At 34.0% G+C, this 20,531-nt stretch overlaps 1 protein-coding gene across 2 annotated transcripts in view; it reads left to right on the top strand.

Annotated features, from left to right (window-relative positions):
* The window catches only part of Rpgrip1l (RPGRIP1-like), a 95,314-nt gene that overhangs the window by 11,645 nt on the left and 63,138 nt on the right, over positions 1-20,531 (top strand). For both annotated transcript variants that reach the window (XM_013028013.1, XM_013028014.1), the window contains exons 5-10: positions 108-210; positions 1,741-1,884; positions 10,110-10,215; positions 12,760-12,906; positions 14,238-14,311; positions 19,627-19,766. In XM_013028013.1, the coding sequence (XP_012883467.1) occupies positions 108-210; positions 1,741-1,884; positions 10,110-10,215; positions 12,760-12,906; positions 14,238-14,311; positions 19,627-19,766 (714 nt within the window). The remainder of the gene's footprint in view (positions 1-107; positions 211-1,740; positions 1,885-10,109; positions 10,216-12,759; positions 12,907-14,237; positions 14,312-19,626; positions 19,767-20,531) is intronic.

The raw sequence follows: 20,531 nt of genomic DNA, 5'->3' as shown, positions 1-20,531 counted from the left end.
TGATCCTCAGATCTCAGCCTTCTGAGTAGCTAGGATTACAGGCGTGAGCCAATGGCATCCAGCTCTACCTTCACTTCTATAGTTATATTTTATTACTTTATTTTTAGGTATAAGATTCCAGGATGCCGATGTACCAGAAACTACACAACCCATGCTTACTAAATATGGGAATAGTTTACTTGAAGAAGCCAGAGGAGAAATAAGAAATTTGTATGTATTCTTTTTCATGGTCATTTTAGAACTTTGTTTGTTGATCATGTCTTGTTTTGGCCCTTCCCTTTCCTTTATTGTAAACAAGATTGGGGTATGTATAAATAATTTTCTTCACAAAAATGCAGCTAGTTCTGTGGATTAATAACAGGTATTATATGGAATGCCTTCAGTAAATAAGGGACCTGAATAACTTACCCAACTGCACCCATGCAAGGATTTATAGAATAATCATCTGACTATAATTTGGCCACCAAAGAAATGGCATAGATTTCAATCATTTCCAATAATAGAAACTTCAGAGATTATACCTTCATTCCCAGAAAAATCACAGATTTGTTTGGGGAGGGGATTGTTTTTGTTTCTAGGTCAATTAGTTGTTTTGTTGTTTTTTTTTTATTGGGGTTAGGGATTGAAATAGCTTAAAAGTTTGGCATTTTCAGACACATATGGATTTCAGATTTTGTTTCCTAGTCATTCCACAATGCTTACATTCTTTATCATGTCATAGTTGCAAGAAAGTTTCTTCTGCCACATTTAGCTTTCTTTTCCAGTTAATCAAAGCCTCATGGTTTCAGGGCCTGTGAGTCATACAAATGAAGATAAGGTTCTACCTTATCTATAGGCTTTCACCTGGATCATCATTAAGGAACTACACTGAAGAAAGAAAACAGAGCATGATACAAACAAGTTTCAAACCTTAAATAGTTGCTTAAGAATAATGTGGGCTTAAAACATTTCCTTTTGAATATATTATCAGTTACAGTAATGATTAGTCTATGAGAAAATAAAACTAGACATAATCTTGTTACCTATTAATCAGCTAAAAAGCCAGGGTGAAAGCCAGGTGCCAGTGGCTCAGGCCTGTTAATCCTAATGATTCAGGAGGCTAAGATCTGAGTGTCACTGTTCAAAGCCAGCCCTGGCAGAAAAGTTTATGATACTCTTATCTCCAGTAAACTACTCAGAAAAGGCCCAGAAGTAGCTCTGTGGCTCAAGTGGTAAAATGCTAGCCTTGAGTACAGAGAGGCTCAGGGACAGTCCCCAGGCCCTGAGTTTAAGCCCCAGGACCAGCAAAATTAATAAATGAAAAGCCAAGGTGAATACCACTTTCTGAGGCTCATTGTCCTGGGATACTGCCAGGCATGGAAAAGATAAATATGTACCAGAAATAAACTAAGTTATGTTTGGCAAATTTTTCTGCCATCTCTCCAATGTAGGCAGCAATGCATATATGAAAGAAGGCATTTAAACTCTCTTAAGACCAGATTGTAGAATACAATACTCAATACTTACTTAATTGAACCAAAGTACAGTCCACTGCCTTGGACATTGTCTTAGGAAAAGCAGTACCTTTGTTCCATAGGTATTTCTAAATAGACACATTCAGTCCATAATTATTCTACTACATGCAAAGTTAATTAAAACTTCTACTTGTTCTTTATTATGAAGAACTATCTTATGGTAGTGATTTTAAATGCTACAATTTTTCTTCAAACTACAAATTCTTATAAAAGTTCTTTATTTCAGAGAAAATGTTATTCAATCACAAAAAGGCCAGATAGAAGAGTTAGAGCACTTGGCTGAGATCCTGAAAACTCAGTTGAGGAGAAAAGAAAATGAAATTGAGTTATCTCTTCTTCAGCTTCGAGAACAGCAAGCAACAGATCAAAGGTATGCTAAAAACACAAATATCACTTTGATAAAATCAAAATTAATTTATCATTTAATATATTCATCTAGTCTATTCAAAAATCCTATTTTCACTTAACCTCTTTTTTTTTTAATATAGGCCTGCTATAGAACTACTATCTGCTATTTTTCTTAACCTGCCTTCATTTTCAGCAGGTTCTAACCCTCAACTTTCTGACTTTATTTGTGGCATTTACCATGAAGTTAACAATATCTGATTGTAGCTACCAAAGGAAGTATGAGTCACAAAAATTCAGCAGTTGACATACTTGTTATGTAAGTCTAGACTTTTTGAAGATTTTTTTCCACCCCTAAAAGGGCAGTATGTTTATGGTTGCAAATATTTAGGGTAGCAGTTTGTGATCCCAAAAACTTATACATGCTCCTGATTATCAAGTTTGTATTAAAATGTGTTGATTGTTATAGATTACAATGAGACTCATCAATAACTTCTTTGCCACCTATGCATTTTTGACATTCTATAAAGTACAATCTTTTCATTCATATGAATTGTCTTTGAATTATCTTTTCATCTTTGTGTGTGTGTGTGTGTGTGCACGCACACACGTGCACACATACCGGTCCTGAGGCTTGACCTCAAGGCCTGGGGTCTGTCCCTGAGCTTTTGTGCTCAAAGCTTATGTTCTGCCACTGGAACCACAGCTCCACTTGCAACTTTTTTGCTGGTTAATTGGAGATAAGACTCTCACAGACTTTCCTGCCCTAGCTGGCTTCAAACCATAATTCTCAGTTCTCAACCTACTGAGTAGCTAGGATTAGAAGCATGACCTACCAGCTCCTAACTAAAACAGAATATTTATATTTTAACAGTTTTATATTTGAAAGATTGAAAAACATCTAGTAATTTCGATTCCTAAAGAGTTATTTATAAAACTAAATTATGTAGGGAAATCCTAGTATTTAATGACATTATATACCCTCATAAGTGAAGAGCAACAGAAATAAGAATGTTTTTGAGAATTACATTTAAATTGGAGGATGTAATTGAAACCCTGGCCTTAAACCAGCTTGAATGCCTAGTTATTAACCATGGTCCCCTAGGAAGAAGAACTGATTTTAGACTATGCCTTCTTAGAAAATGAAGAAATGGTTTCTTGTCAGAACAGTGCCTGAAGACAATCTTTGGCACTAAAGTGGTATTGTAGTACAATTATCAACAACCATACTTAACACATTATCTAGATTTAAAAATCCACATAAGCCAAACTCAAGCTTTGGGGTCCATCCCTTTTAGCTTTTAGATACAAACTATCAAGGACTCCTTTCCCTGCTATATTGCTCAAGTTCCTAGATTATATCCCAGATGGATATAATCATGTCGACCTACATTTTCAGTGTGAATTGAAGAGGAATCCAAAAGTTCTTCAGAGCTAGGTTAGAGCAGCAGCAGCAGAAATAGTCAGGAACATATGCTTTTCTACTATAAATATTGCCAGCAAGATGCATCATCATATACACATAGAAGAGTTTACCTTAAAATTAAAATTAAGGCCTTTCTCAGCAGCTATATTATTCACATACAAAAAAAATATTGCTTTTAAGAACTTTTTTAACATCAAAAATTAAAACCAGGAAGTGGCGCTGTAGCTCAAGTGGTAGAGCGCTCGCCTTGAGCTGAAGAGCTGAGGGACAGCGCCCAGGCCCAGAGTTCAAGTCCCACGACCGACAAAAAAAAAAGAAAATTAAAACCAGAAACAAAATTAGAACTATAGACAAAGGAACTTCTATTGCAGAAGCCAAAGAAATAAATCAGTTGGTGTACCTACCTCTCAGATTTTATAAAATTGATCATTTACATGTTATTTGCTTAGAAGGAAAGATAAATAATAAATAGCATACTATTTCCTGAAATCGTTTTTAAAATCTTCAGTAACTTAAAATAAGGATTTTCTTATTTCATTGTTGCTTTGTATGTCCCTCCTGCATGGTATAACCCTGTATTTGAGGTTGGTATAATTTGTGGAGGGGAAGGGAAAAACAAATTGTTTAAATAGGGATACAGGTGGATCCATTGCAACAATGAGATGTACAAGTCATTATGTTGAAAAACGAACTTTACAACTTTGGTGGGGGGGGGGGGGGCGGGTTGGGGGGGGGGTGAGGGGGAGGATTGGAAGGGATGGGAAGGGGAAACAAAGGAGGAGGCTACAATGCTTGATAAGAAATGTACTCATTATCTTGCCCATGTAATTATAACCCCTCTGTACAATAGTTTCACAATAAAAAAAAGAAAATACAAACCAAAAAAATAAATAAGGATTTTCAGGCTTTTTAAATGTTTACATGTAACTCGAAATTTTGTGTAACACAATTTCTTAAACAAATGAAAAGCTATTGGAAAAAAATGTTGGAGAGAAAAACTTGGTATAACTTACTGTAGAGAAAAATCATAAAATGAAAAACATATTTTAAGTTCTCCTTCACGGATACATTATTTTAGATTTGAAATTCTAGAAGTCTGATCTGGATGTTGGACCCCTTGTTCACAAACATGAACCTAACATAGTTGTAATCTTCAGAATGGCAGTGCTTGATATTTATGGCAGAGAGCCCTTTCATAGAATATTACAGAAACTCTCCATAGTATGTGTTTAATAGACCAGTTTGGTTTGGCATCAGCTTGACATAAACTTTTGGTTATCCAAATCCCTTAATTGCTTTGAAGTAAAAGCCCAGTGCTGCTCTTTTTTATTAAAATCATGTTTTTTCCTGTTGTTGTGGTCTATTTTGGAAGGCTTAGTTGTGATTTTTGCATATGTTCTACATAATGCCTCATTAGCAAAAAATCTTGTATCATTTACAAGTAGCCTGAATGTCTGTTGTTTTGAACAAAAATTCATATTAAAATTTAAACAATATAAAAATGCACATTTTCTGCTTATTAAAAAGGCTGTCTTAAATTAAGTGCAAAGCAGTTACCAGTGAACACATGTATATGAATGTTAAAATCAGAATGATTTTACCTTTTATTGACTTTTTCAACTCCAAAAATATTTATACTCTTAGCAATGTGTAATTAGTTTATAATTTAAAAAAATAGAGTGTTTACCTTCCTAATTAAAAATCATGTGTCTTATTGTTCCAGGGGAGGAAATTAAACCCATATATATTTCAGACACTGACTTTGCCTCTACTTTGGCAGACAGTGGACTATCAAACCTTAAAACCAAGGGGCTTTTGTAGCTATGCATTATAAGAAACAGCTTGCCCTTAGGAGCTCCCTCTGCCCCTCTGCACAGACAGGATTACTTCCTAATACTCCATGTTCTCCTCCGTTTTTTTCATTTTGAAAAATAGTGAACACACAAAAATGTAGAAAGACTAGTATGGCGAGTACTCACATACTGTTCATCTTTTGGCATATCTGTATATGGCACAATAGCATTTTTCTTCATTCTGTAAGCTGTACACAAACCCTTTCTCCCCCTCCTCTTCTCTCTTTTATTCCCCTCTTCTCTTCTTTTTTCTCTCTTCTCTTTGCCTTCATCATTCTTCCCTCCTCCTTTCTTCTTTCCCATCTTTTCTTCCCTTTGTCCCACTTGAGAATTAATTACACATATTACCTCACCCCTTATACCCTTGTAAGTGTCTTCAAGAAACTAAGACACCTCCTACATAACAGCTGTTCAAAACATTTAATAATGAACAACATAGTAGCATTGTCTCATACATGCTCTCTATCCAAATTGTTTTTATAACTGTTCCTTTTTAGTAAATAGGCCTTGTCTTACTCTGTTTTCTTGATTTGGGATCCAATTGAAGGTCATATATCTCATTTGTCATGTCTTTCTTCTTCTTTTTTTTTTGGTCAGTGGAGGGGCTTGAATTCTGGGCCTGGGCTCTATCTTGAGTTCTTCAGCTCAAGGCTAGCACTCTACCACTTGAGCCACAGCACCACTTCCAATTTTCTGGTGGTTTATTGGAGATAAGAGTGTCATGGACTTTCCTGCCCGGGCTGGCTTTTGAATCATGATCCTCAGATCTTAGCCTCCTGGGTAGCTAGGGTTACCAGTGCCCGGCAATTTGTCATGTCTTTTAAGTTTCCTTTATTCTAGAGTAAGTCCCCCTCTTTTCCAGCCAATTGAGAGTTGTTTGCAGATGCCCCTCCATTTGGACTTGCTGATTGCCCAGCCTCATAATTTAGAGAGCACATCTGGTTTTCTGATGAAAGTGATAATTGGGCCAGGGATAACTATGCAAGCATTATTATCCAGGGGGATGATCTGGCATTTCTTTAAAAATATATTCACCAAAGTTTTACTGTTGTTTTGAATAGCTTAGAAAATTGCTCTGTGACAGCTGTTGTACCCTTGTGTTTTCATTATTAATATTTTTTTAAGAAACTCCTGTCTCAATGTCCTAAATAGCATTTTTTGAGATAGTAGCTTTAAATTTTTTTACCAACATTTTATATAAACCACAAAAATTATCATTTAATAGTAACTAGTATATTAGCACATAATGACACTGGAGGGAAAGTTAAAATTAAGGAACATCTTAAAAGACAAAAGCAAGTTAAAAAGAATGGGAAGATTTAGCTCTTAAAAGTAGATTCAGATGTTGTCTCTATCACTTAAGGACCCTGACGAACTTCTTTACTTCTCTAAGCCTCAGCTACCTGAACTGTGAAATGAATAAATTGACATGGGTGAGTAGTTTTCTACTCTGTTAACAACTCATTTTCTCCTTAAGGTTGTTTTCAGCCCGACCCTTATTTAGTGACCCTAAAACTTACTTACTAATCTTTTAAGAATTTGACCAAACATTTCCCAGAGTCTCAAGACCTAGCTTCTGTGATACAGATAAGTATTAAATATTTAGCTGGGTGCTGGCCATTGCAAAAACCTCAGTTCAAATACCAGTACTAGCAAGGAAAAAAAAACCCTAAATGATGATAAATATTATGACACACTAGTCTCAAAAAATCAAGAGGCTTCTTTTAGCTTTTGTAATCCTTGTTCTAATAAAGATTGAAATGTTGTTGGGGCTGGAGGAGGGAACTTAGAGTGATTAGGGAATGAAATATATGAAACTTTCAGCTGAGCAATGATTTCTGCTTTTTAAGCTTTCTTATTAGACTATACAGAGCTCCACTGAAAGTTTTGCCTTCGTGTATCTAGGGTTTTAAGTTTCTGGATTTATTATGGCACCCAGTAGCAAAACTGGAGTCAAGTGTTTTCAAGGCTTCCATTAGAAATTCTTTTTCAGAGTTTATTGCTTGACTGTTTCAAATTATATGAGAGAAACTTGGCACACAGGTTTTTGAGCTGGATTACTTTTTTCAACATGAAATCTAATTTATTTTAGTTTGTTTTTAATCTAGAGATGGGCCAACAGTCCTTCTCATAGTTTTTAGAAGACTCCGTGATAATTTTAAATCATGTCTGTAAAAAGAGAGCACAGAAAAGTGCATTTTCCAACTTAATCGCTTATGATTTTGTCCAAAATCCTTGATAAAAAACTTAAGAATTTTTACAAAACAATTAGTATGCTTAATATCTGTTTGCAAATTACTTCACCGTGTGTAATATAGCACATATTGGTACATGACTGTCAGAGCTCATTGGAATGTTTTATCATGCAGTGCTCTTTCTTTTAGATTGTCAGTATGTTAAAGATTGGGTGTTCTATCATAGTATGTAGAAGAGGGCAGAATTAAATGTGTTATGGAAGTCAATTAAAATATTGCTAACAAAATTAGCTTTACATCTCTTCTTCAAAAGAGACCAACCTGAGGCCTGCCCCCATGGACATCAGGGCCCAGGACTGTCTATCGATAACTCCCTATTGCTTCTGATATCTTTCTCACACTCTTCGTTATCTTTTTTGTGACCTCTCCTTACGTCTTTATTTTCTTTTTTTTTTTTTTGGGGGGGGGGGCCAGTCGCGGGGCCTGAACTCTGGGCCTGGGCGCTGTCCCTCAGCTCTTCAGGTCAAGGCTAGCGCTCTACCACTTGAGCCACAGCGCCACTTCCGGCATTTTTCTTTTTGCTTATGTGGTGCTGAGGAAGCAACCCAGGGCCTCAGGCATGCAAGGCAAGCACTCTACCACTGAACCACCTTCCCAGCCCCCTACCTCTTTTCTATCCTTCATCCTTATTCGATTACCAAATTTGATCTTTGTGAAAATTAAGAGTTCATTATCAAGTGTGAAGTGATCTTATTATACCTTCTTACAGACCATATTACAATTACCACATTGCTGACTTTGACTTTATATCTCTGACCATTACTTTTAGCTCTGTAAATTATCCTTATCTTCTCATCTTTTCTCAAATAACATGCAGTAACTATCATGTGAAATGTCCATCAAAGTAATACTGAAAAATAATTTTAGGTTTCACTTTGTCTCAAAATAAGTATACTGTGGAAAATTTACTTTTTATTTAAGGTACCATATAATTATTGCTACTTTCTAAATACTGTTTATGTTATATTTGTGTCTACTGTTGGGCATTATTCATTTAATTTTGTCATTATTACAAAAAATGGAAGCTACAGAGGGTTAAGGAAAATGTTCAAAAAGCATCCACCATTAAGCCACTAAAATCTTACTTTCCTTCGCCTTTGAAAGAAAATTCACACTTAATACCTATTTCTCTCTATGGCTGAATTATAGGATTTGCTTGTTACTAACACTAAGCTATAGTTGCTTTAAAAATATATTTGATTTTCCCTGAAAATACCAAGCAAATACTGTGTTTGAAAACACAGAAACATTGTCTACTACTGAACCCCTAGTACTGAAAAAAGAAAAGAAAAAACAGATATGACAAAATATTTTAAATTATTTGAATCACATTCTCTCTTTGCATAAGTGTCACTCATTATTGAGTAGACACTGAGTAATTCTAAAGAACATATTTTTCTATATTTAGGATGAAAACAATGTAAATATATTTTATTTAAAATACATTTTTCTCTTCATATTACATTTATTCATAAATATACTGAGGGAAAGAACAATGAGTTTACTGTTGTATGTGTGTTCAGAACTGCTAGATAACATGTTTTAGACACGTAATTATTTTAACATTGTGTTAAGACTGCACCCTGGGCAAAATCCAAGTTCTTGGACTTGTTTATCTTCTCTATGAGGACAACTAACTGTCCAATGCCAAAATACAATGAACTTTCAAATATCAAAGAGGAAAAGTAAGTATTTCAAGTCCTCAGCTGGTTTACAGATGTGTACGCTTTGTAGTCCATTTGCTGGTTCCAGTAGGGCATTGTGACAATTTTTCCAATATGTGTACATGAGATAAGTTTTGGAAGTAAAAACCTAATTTTAAATACCAAAATAATTTTCTGAATTTTAATGTTTGTATTTATTTTTCTTGAAATGAATGAACTCTTAAAAAATCAAGCTTCACAGCTCTAAAAATGTATTTGAATGTAAACCATTAAAGACATTTTTTTGTCGAGAAAATAAATGCCTTTTGAAAACAGGTATTCATTTAGATCTATGATTAACCTTTAACAAGATCTTCCTGTTAAATTCTACATGTGCTTTAATCTCAGTAGGAAAAATAGAAAATAGTATTGCAGCATATAGGATTTCTATATACCCTGTGGACATCAAATAATCTCTTACAGCTAAAGGCACATCTGCAACATATTTAAATGCCAGCTTTGGGCATTATTACTATAAAATGCTAAGTCACTTTTTTTGGAAATATTTTGAAAAGTTTAAACTCCAAGAGGAAACTCCAATAAATGGTAATCTTATGATACCATTTTGCTTCAAGGGAATGGTAGGGAGATAAATGGCTATATTGCGTATTTTCTTTTAGGGAAAAGTAGCATTCATGCTTGTCCTCCAAATAAATGTCAAGTGTAGTGGTGAATCATTGCTATGCTAAAAACTGATGGCTTTTCATGCCATCATTCAGAATATTCTACAATGACTTTAAATCCATACTATTATTTGCTATAGAAATAATACTATCAGATTAGGTGGTTCTGCTGACACACAACCTGTTTATACAAGTTTAAGAATGATTATTGGTTGGTTTTTAAATAATAAATGTCTTACATTTATAATAATCTGAAAACATTAGTGACTGAGAAGCAAGTGTATAAATATTTTGCAAGTAACATTAATTGACAAGTTGTGATGCTACCATAGTTTTTTTTTCTTTTAACTTGAATTTTTTTATGTCTATTTCTTAAATGCAACTTTGAAGGTCAAATATTCGGGACAATGTAGAAATGATTAAGCTTCACAAACAACTAGGAGAGAAAAGCAATGCTCTTTCAGTAATGGAAGGAAAATTTATTCAGCTTCAAGAGGTACTGTGGTAATTAATTTCATTATAATATATAGATGAAAAGGATCCAAAAATAGTGTAAAGTTATAATTTTTCTTAAAAAGTACAACACTAAAGAATAATTTTAAGACTGCTCATTTATTCTCAATTGTGTAATTTCTATTCTCATATTATTTGTAACTTAATTAAGAATTAACTGATGAGGGCTGGGAAGATGGCTCAGTGGTAGAGCACTTGCCTTGCATGCCTGAGGCCCTGGGTTCGATTCCTCAGCACCACATAAGCAAAAAGAAAAAAGCCGGAAGTGGCACTGTGGCTCAAGTGGTAGAGCACTAGTCTTGAGCTGAAGAGCTGAGGGACAGTGCCCAGGCCCAGAGTTCAGGCCCCACGACCGGACCAAAAAAAAAAAAAAAGAATTAACTGATGAGATTTTTTTGTGTAAATCATCATCATCTTATAAACATGTCTGTCATAAAGTATCTCATTCATTAAAATTTATCCTTAACCCTTTTCCCTGAGTTTATTATGGGCTCATGTCACTGAAGATTTCACTGGATTTGTATTTTCTTCAGCTATGTGCATTTATTAAATATCAAATATAAACCTGAATGGTGAATAGGTCAGTAATCATATTTTTTAAATCATTCTTTGATGTGGGCTTTGTTATGGTTTAGTTTGGTTATTCTGGTCACCACCATTATCAGAAGATATTTGAGTATCAACGATGTCAGCTGTCAATGTCTTTATTTTAAAACTTAATTCAGTTTGACAATACTTAGGGATTCTTTAACCCCATAGTTGTTTTTCAGATGACTGTGGTCCCACAGAAATGTGTCATCAGAGGCTTACTATTTATTGGCATCGAATAATTAGCATGGGCTCTGGAATTAATGAACTACAAAATATTCCAGATGTGCAGAATTTATACTAAGCATTACTTTCTTTGAAGTACTGGAGCAGGAAAGGCAGTAAATTGCTATAAAGCAAAGGGTCATCTGAAGCCTAAGTTCACTATTGAATTTTAAAGTTCAGTATTTTTCAGCCATATTCTATGTAGTATTTCCATCATGCAGGAAGAACTTCCTTAAATAACTACCCTTCATATAAATGTGTTAGTCTCTATGAGTAGAGTGCAGCAAGTGGGAATGATAGCATGATCTGCAGTTAAATAAGAGAAAATTAAAAACATACGTAGTTGAAAACAGTTTCTAAAATGAAAAATTAAGAAAGGAGTTAAAGAATATTTTAAATTCTCTTATCAGTGTTTTGACTTCAATAGTTACTCCAGGTATTTGTGTAAATACCAACAATAACAGTATCTACTATAATATACATAAATCACTGTGTCAGTTTAATCCAAGAGTCTCAATGAAGTGAGAAGCCTATAGGAAACTTGCCAAAGATAATGTTATACAGTAATTCCAGGATTAATGAAAATTAACTTAATGTGGCTAAATAGCCATGTTTTTTTGGAGTTGTCATTGTCTTATCATTATTGTTAGTGTTATTTGTGTGTGTGTGTCATCCATGCATGTGTGTCTTATTAGTTGGGGGGGTTGGCTGTGTGTGTGTGTGTGCATGCGTGCATGTGCACCTGTATTATTTTGGGGAGGAAGGGATTAATTGGTTTACTGTAGTGGGGAAGTCTCTCACTTGCTAGGCAAGTGCTCTACCATTTGAGCCATATTCCCTCTCCCCCAATCTTAGCCATATTTGTGTTTTAATATAATTTTATTGTTAGTAAGGGGTTATCATTTCATAAGTCAGTTTATGAGTACATTACTTTCATTGAACAATGTCACTCCTTCCTTTGCTTTCCCTTATTTTCCTCCTCCCATCCCTGCCCACCAGTTAGCATAGTTCATTTCCATTTCCTTTAAATAACATAGGAAAACTTTTGGTAGAACTTAAGTGACTAATTGTATAGTAAGATGTTGCATGTTATGGTTAGATGATCTCTATGGAAAGTCTCTATTTTAATTGTTAAGGGGATATACAGATGGGTTACAATTTCATAAGTCAAGTGAAGAATACATTACTTTTTTTAAAACAGTATATGACAGTTAAGGACATAAAATTGTCTGAAGCATTTTCATAAATAGACCATTTTTTAAGATTAAGAAGAGCTTATAACTATTTTACTGAATTGAAATTTTTCACTTAATTATAGCAAAAGCTAAATATTGAAGTCTGTTTACTGGATGAGATAGCAAATTCTATCAGTGTACATCAGTAATCAGCATTTCTGAACTATGCTGCAGCACTTTTAGATAACATGTCCAAACCACTATAACCATAGTAAAAAGAAAAAATGTAATTGCTAAAACCAATATACTTATTGGTCACTATCAACAAGACAAAACTAGCAAATAAATGAGAAGAAAGCTGCATTATGTAACCTTGGAATAAGATAACTGTTTTCCTCTTGTTGGGTTGAGTGTTGTTGGGTATTGAGTAAGTAGCACACTTACATTGCAGAAGGCTAAATTCATATAGATAGCTATAGTAATCTATTCCAAAGCATAATGCAAAAATAATGCTCCAGTTTTTTCTCTTTTACTTTTAGAAGCAAAGAACTCTCAGAATCAGCCATGATGCATTGATGGCAAATGGAGATGAGCTAAATATGCAACTCAAAGAACAGCGTTTGAAATGCTGCAGTCTTGAGAAACAATTACATTCCATGAAATTTTCTGAAAGAAGAATAGAAGAGGTAAGTTCCCAAAGAGTATAGCCATTTGTTACATTAAAACTTCACTGCTTTGAAATTATACTTACTTCAAAATTCTAAACCACACATATAATGTTTGAGTACAGTAAAACATAGTTTTTAATACAACATATGAATGGCAAATCAGTGTCTACCATATTTGGAAATGTGCTAAGATCTACTATTTACCTAAAGGATTAAAGATCCTTGCATAAAATGAAAACATAATATCTAATGCCAGATTACCTATCGAACTTAACTTCCTCACCCATGACCGCTTATTAGACATGGAGACACACACAAAAACAAAATTAAAGAAATATATGTGTTTTTGAAAAACAGTTGTGTTCTGTAATATCTGCAACTTTGTGAAATTATCTGAGCTATTTTTCCTAAGAAGTTTCTTGAAATTTTTCCTTTCTATTTTTGTTGCTACTCCTGTCTTCCAAGTAGTCCAGTTTTTTTCCTGCCATCTTTAAACTTGCATTCCTAAGGAAAATAAAAGTAAAATAAGTTGCTTTCATTCTACTTTTGTCTAGGGAGAAGCTTTTACTGTCTCTTACTAGCATCCAAAGAGAATTTTGAGACTGGAGATGAATTTTTAGGGTACTCTTATCTAGAGGGAAAAGTTATGATGACAAAATATACTTATGAATGAAACCTTAAATGCTGAAGTGTAAAAGTCTGTATTTCAGTCATAAAGAACAGTATAAAAATCTATATTTTAGTCATAAGGATGTAGTTGTGACTCCAAGTTTATTTCTGAAAATATTGCTCACTGGGATAAAACATATAATTTTATTTATGTAGATTTGTAAATTTCACGTGACATGAGATCTTGTACCTTCAGATTTAGTAGTGATTGACACAGTTTGTGTGAACCATGAAGTTCAAAAAAAGTTAATCCCTTTATTTTTATGAGTCAGTTGAAAATTAATACAAATGCATATAATGATGGAATTCATCATGGTGGAAAATAAAAAATATTATGTTTCCCAGGACTTAACAGCATGCTCTTAACACATTCTTTATTGAGTCCTGGCACATGTTGTTATAAAGCTGTGCATACGTTTCTACTAAATTAAAACAGAAATATTAATTTCATGTTTATTTAACAACTTGGGAAAATCAGTGCTGAATTAAATACAGACAATGTAAGTGGTCTAGTTAACAACTGCAGTTTGAAAGTCAACACTGAAATATGTTATCGTCTCAGTTGTTTTACCCTTATGTATTGTTATATGATAATCACCTAACTTGTAATTTTATCTTCACAATTTAGAGTGCAAACCACTATACTATGGAAACTCTTTGTAATTTTATTTTCATTTTAGCTGCAGGATAGAATTAATGATTTAGAAAAGGAACGGGAACTTTTACAGGAAAACTATGATAAACTTTATAACAGGTAAATCACAATTCCATGTGTTCTTTCATTCTCTTATTTGAGCTCTTTTTTATCAAAGCATTTGTTGTTAAAATACCTAATATAGATTGAAAAATTAAGATAGAGGATAGCAAGCAATATATATATACATATATTATATATATGTCCTTTACAAATGAACAATAAATGTTAAGATAAGTCAGCTTTTTTAACATGACCAGTAGTCTATTACTGCTCCGAAAACCATCCTGTTTTGTCACAGTAACCACCAGTCCTTTATTGAACACAAATGATGGACTAGCAGACACTACTAAATAGTCTGCATTCACTTTAATAAAATCCTCAGAACACTTTGGAATGTGGACATTGTAAACATCCAGGTTGTAGACAAGGTAAAACAGAATGAAATAAATTTGAGAGAAATTTCTTACTCTTAAAGGCCTGAAGTAATAGTTGAACCTCTTTTGGTCTCTCCACTGGCTCCCCATCTTACTACCCAAGAATGATTATGTTGGAGAGAAGCACAGTTATCTTAGCCCAAGATAAATGTTAAAAGGATACTTCAATGTTGGTTATTTAGTCTGCTTCATGTGTCGTTAATTAAATTTGTTTAGTGTAATTAAATTTACACTTTAGAATTATCCTACCTAAAGAAGTGTAAGTGTGGATTTTATTTTGGTTACTTTTAAACATTACCTGGGTTAATGTTAAATTAATCATTATTCCATTTCATTGTGTCATTTATACTGTTTAAGTATTAATTTTCACTGTGTACAGTGGCTCGGTGTAAAAAGGGATACCACCAGAAAGATACCATTTAACATAATACTTAGGGCCTTCCAACAAGGTGAACTAGCCAAAAGTTTTCATATGGGATTTGCCTTGGATCTCTTTCCAGGTCATTTTGCTTTACGGTTTATTCTGGTCCCTTCCTCATCAACTGTAATTATATATATACATATGTGTGTGTATATATATATATTAACAATACTGTACAGAGGGGTTACAGTTACATGAGTTACCTCCTCCTTTGTTTTTCCCCTACCATCCCTTCCTTCCCCACCTCTCCAATTCCTCCCTCCCCGTACCTCAGTAGATGAATGGATCAAGAAAATGTGGTATATATACATAATGGAATTCTATGCCTCCATCAGAAAGAATGACATTGTCCCATTTGTTAGGAAATGGAAAGACATGGAAAAAATTATATTAAGTGAAATAAGCCAGGCCCAAAGAAACATAGGTCCCATGGTTTCCCTTGTTTACAATGACTAGTACATGTCTAGAACAAGCAGAGAAGGTCAAAGCCTATGTACATATGACCATATAAGATGATGTTAAGCGAAATTAATTTTACTTAAATATTTTCCTTTGGGTTTTATATTTCCATCTCAATAGAATAATACATAGATGTTTATTTGTATCTAACAATTATTTAGTCATTATGTGTTTACATACAGATTACATAGCACCCTGTTAGATGGCAGAAAAGATAATTTTCTAGTGTTTTATAAATGAAGGATTGAGACTGCAGAAAAAATGGAGACTTGAATAGAGTCACACAACACTGCTAAGAGTCCAGTAGAAAATATGAAACCCAATCCTATTTACTCTAAAGCTTGAATTTTTTTCCCCCAGGGCCTCGCTATGTCTTTTAATTGTGCTGGAAAATTGTTCATGTGAAAGGAAAACATACATGAAATAAGGGAACTGCCATACATTCAGAAATAGATTTCTATTTATCTTAACCATCTTGTAATTTCAAAATAACTGTCTTTGTCCCTTCTAAATTTTCTGCTTCTCCCCAATTTGAGAATTTACTAAACAGACTTTCTTGAAATAAAAAGCACCAGACATAGCTGGGACTAATACATAAATGGAATTTTGACAAGACATATTTTTCTCATATTTACTTAATCACCATAAAACTTTATCTTTCCATATTAGAAGATGATCTAAGAGTGTAAATCTAGCTTTGAAGGCTTTTGCTTAATGTTTTATGCCTGAGCTATATTTTTTTTCTGTCACACTAAAAACAGACTTCAGTATGTTGTTTATACTTGAATTTATATGAGGTGAATGGAAGTAAATGTGTGTAATGAGTGTCAAAACATTTAATGTTAAAAAAAATGAATGGCATGTAAGCAGAAAACCCAACAGTACAGTAGAACTATCAAATTCACTAATTTGATTTTTTACAAATATATGTTTTCAGAAGCATGGTGGGAGTAACTACAAAGGCACCATATCTCTAAGATTATTTCACAGACCTTTTGTTTCATTTCACTATTAATCAGTACTGCTGTTAGCTAATGTTTGTCAAAAAGTACATGTACTCCTTGCTTGGGAGTCATTCTGGTGGCATGTTTTAAGAAGAGCATTTGTTTGTTATTCAAAATTGGCTAGTTTTCAGGAGAAAAAATATGATTTGCAGATTGCATTCTCATCCTCCTTTCTCAAATGAAATTTTGAATGTGTTTATTATTTGACATATGATATACTAGAGAATCGTGTGATAAGATAAAATCCTCATGTTAATATTTGGTATGAGCCTTTTCTAATACACTAAAGCATTTTTGATAAACTGCCAAGAAATAAGAAGTTTAAGAAATGTTGAATTTGAAAGTTCAGAATAAATTTTTTGCAATTTAGTCTTATTTGGTCAGAAAGAGACTTCATATCATAATATGGTAAAACTGTGTTTCATTTTTTTAAGTTACTATAACTTGGAAGATATGTTACTAATAAATTTGATCTATATACAAATAACTTTTTTCAATGTTTATCTAGTTTTTGAAGATTATAATAACCCTTTTAAGAATTAAGTAGACCAAGTTTATATTTGAAATTTAAGAGCACTGCTGACCACCTGTGGATTTTTTGTGCTTTTTTTTTTTTTTTCATAAAGAGACCACCTTTCTCTTACAGTCTTCCTGACTAAAGTACCTATGGATTTCTCTATGGATGATTTAGAATTTGCTTCATTGTCTTTGAACATTTTTCCATTAGGAAAAAGAAGACTTGCGAGTGGAGAAGAATCTTCAAGATTTTATTTTGAGCTTATCATGTCTTTGATCAAGGGTGTGTGTGTGTGTGTGTGTGTGTGTGTGTGTACAGTATGTGTGTGTGTACAGTATGTGTGTGTGTGTGTACAGTATGTGTGTGTGTGTGTACAGTATGCTGAGACCCAGAGATGCCAGTTGGCATGGCAGTGACCACAGACACCAACAGCACAGGCCTTCCAGGACACACTGCCATTTTATCACTCTTGTAACATCATATGACAGCAAAATAGGTACAAAGACTATCATTCTCCCTTAGTTGTCACTGTTGGCAATATCTGACAGCATTTTCATGAATACAGAGTTCTTCAAGACTGTTCTCATATGCAGATTTAATCATGTGTACAGCCCTTACAAAGAAAATGGAGCCAGATGTGGCTCACCATTTATAGTTACACAGATGGCTCCAAGCATAGAGGAATACAGTAAATTCAAAAGGAATTCCTCATGAAACTCCAATGGAATGTAATCCTAAATTTAGAGGGAAGATAGCAGTGGACTAAATTCAGATTGACTTATGCTGATTTACACTAGTATTTTGTGGGTTTGGAAAAACCAGGCTGCTAAATTGTTCTTAATTTAAACACATACAGCTTCTGATGTTTCTGCCAGATTAGCTGTTGGTGATCTTTTTTCTGGTACTACTACAATTGGAACACTACTGTTTCTCATTTTTGGCATCTGATATAATGTATAGTTGTGCCTGTTTCATCATGTTAATTTTTTGGAGGTAGTGCATGTTTTTAATAATACAAGACATATACATACATATACTGATATTCATACATTAGGTGAATATAATTTGGCCAGACACAAAATATATTTGTTGCTTTTAAATAAGCTTATAAAGGAATGGTTTATTTAGTATTAAAAGTATATTTTTTCTAATTTGGAGTTCATATAAGACAATTGTACATTTGATAACATTAACTTAAAATATTGATATATCAAATCCAAGTATTTTTTGAAATTCCATATTTGAAATGAGACCATTTATAGAAGAAATAGACGTTATATTTAGAGGAACTTCTAGAATTCCATTTATTTTCTATGTCATATTATTGTAAATGCAATAAAAATTTTGAAAATGTGAAATGAATACACAGCATTGCTCTTTTTAAAGCTATTCCAAATATCTCTTTTGGAATAAAACCTCAAGACTAGCTGGGAGCAACATTAAAGGCAATTTTCAATAATATGTCTCTTTTCCATTTACTTCATCAGTAGAAAACCAGATTTGGTAGATTTTTCATCTCATTTACTGTGTTTAAAATAAGTAGAAGGGTCAAAGCTGCTGACGATTATTCAGTCATATCGAGCTTCACAGATAATGGTTTTCTGCTGAAATACATCAAGATCAGTGTTTCCAAAACCTGGCTATCACCTGGGGAGCTTTGTAAAAACATGACTTTTTAAGCCCTGGGTCCTTCGTTTCTAAGTCTTCCTGAGTGGCAATGCTGCTAGCTGGGGTAGCACCGTTATATAGATCAGCACCTAGGAACCATTGAGTAAATGAATGGGTATTTTATACCTTCTGCGTAACGTTCAGTTATTTTTTTAATCTCTTTCTTCCTTCTGATATTTTAATCATAATTAAAACTGCTATACTTTTATTGAGAATTCGTAATTCAGTCTTCATACTATTTATCAAACATAGGGCACTAGTTTGATGCCAGTCATCTGTTTGTTCAAAGTAAAATTGTTCTTTGCCTATTGCTTTTTGTTTTTTTTCCAGATAGAGCCACATTATCATTATTTAATTCATATCAGAATTACTGCCATATGGTTCACTATGCTTTCATTTTGTAGCCAGTATTTTTGTGAATAAGTTAGCACAAACTAAAAATTTCACCAAATTCAAGATTAGGAAGAAAGGAAAGGCCATTTTCTCAGGAGTAAGAGGGCTTGTAAATGGGAGAGAATGGTTCTACCCGGTGTCAGTTGCTGAGGTTTTGAATTGTGGATTCCTCTGGAGTGTGTACAGTATCTGAATTCCTTTACTAGTCCCACAAAAGCTGCAGGCTGCCAAGTTTTCTGACTGTAGAGTTCTAAATTAAGGCCAGTTCCTTTGCTCATCCCTCAGACTCTTTCATGTTCCCTAACCGCAGCCTGAGAAAGGCGCCTTGGTTTCAACAGCAGCACACCAGCATATGTTTACTTAATTCCTAAGACATGATGACAGTGGTCTCCGTGCCACTAAAAGCTTTGCTCATTATTGTTCTCGGTCGAAGCTGATTTCCAGGCTTTCCTTGCTTGTCACGTGTGTGTTTTCAGTGCCTTCAGTGCTGCCCAGGAAGAGCAATGGAAGTTAAAGGAACAGCAGCTGAAAGTACAGATTGCTCAGCTTGAGACTGCCCTAAAATCTGACTTAACCGACAAAACCGAAGTCCTTGACAGATTAAAGACTGAAAGAGGTACTCATTTCAGGCTTGTTGAGTCAATCAGTACTCGTGCTGCCTACTGTTTGCTTGCTGCCTTTCCGAATCCTGAGACACAGCCTGTATTCCCAGCTGTCTATGCTGTCTGCTTGCATGAGTTTATTGGTAGCTCAAAATTTCCTGTTCTCAGAGTAGCATCTTTCCCAAATGAATCACTTTTTCTCCAAGTTACTTTTATTCATATTGTTTAATTTAATTTTGCTTCATTCTGAGCCTTTTTTTTTTCAGCAGTCAACAAATATTTACTGAGCACCAGTATGTGCTGGGCACTATTCTAAATTCTGGAGACACAGAAGTGACTGAAACAAATAAGGAAAAACTGACAATAATTAAGTAAGGATGTAATATGTCAGGTGGTGGCAACACAGTGAGGGATAAAGCAAAGCAGTAACAGATAACAGAGTGGCAGTGTCGGATGACAAAGTGGCTGAAGTAGTTACTTGTTGTTTCTCATAGGTGAGGAGAAAAGATCTCCAATAGTAAAATCATCTAATTCTGTTTTGTGACAATGTAAGTATCAGGTAGCTTTGCATACATGTCCCTTCTAAAATAATCATCAAGCTAGAGTATTATAACACATACATGTACACTTCAAACTATGCACAGAGAGAGAAAATGTGTTTTCATTCAAGAGTTGTTTCAGTTTTCCCATCAGCTAGTTAAACCAAGTAATATAACAATAACATTGCTTCTTTTGAGTATTTGCAATTGAGTTGCACGAGGCTGTCCAAAGGTTTCATA

The sequence above is a fragment of the Dipodomys ordii genome, unplaced genomic scaffold (genome assembly GCF_000151885.1).
Source record: "Dipodomys ordii isolate 6190 unplaced genomic scaffold, Dord_2.0 Scaffold106, whole genome shotgun sequence".
NCBI classification, from domain to species: domain Eukaryota; kingdom Metazoa; phylum Chordata; class Mammalia; order Rodentia; family Heteromyidae; genus Dipodomys; species Dipodomys ordii.
Note: the sequence above shows the minus strand (reverse complement) of the source record. Positions and strands in the feature narration are given on the sequence as shown.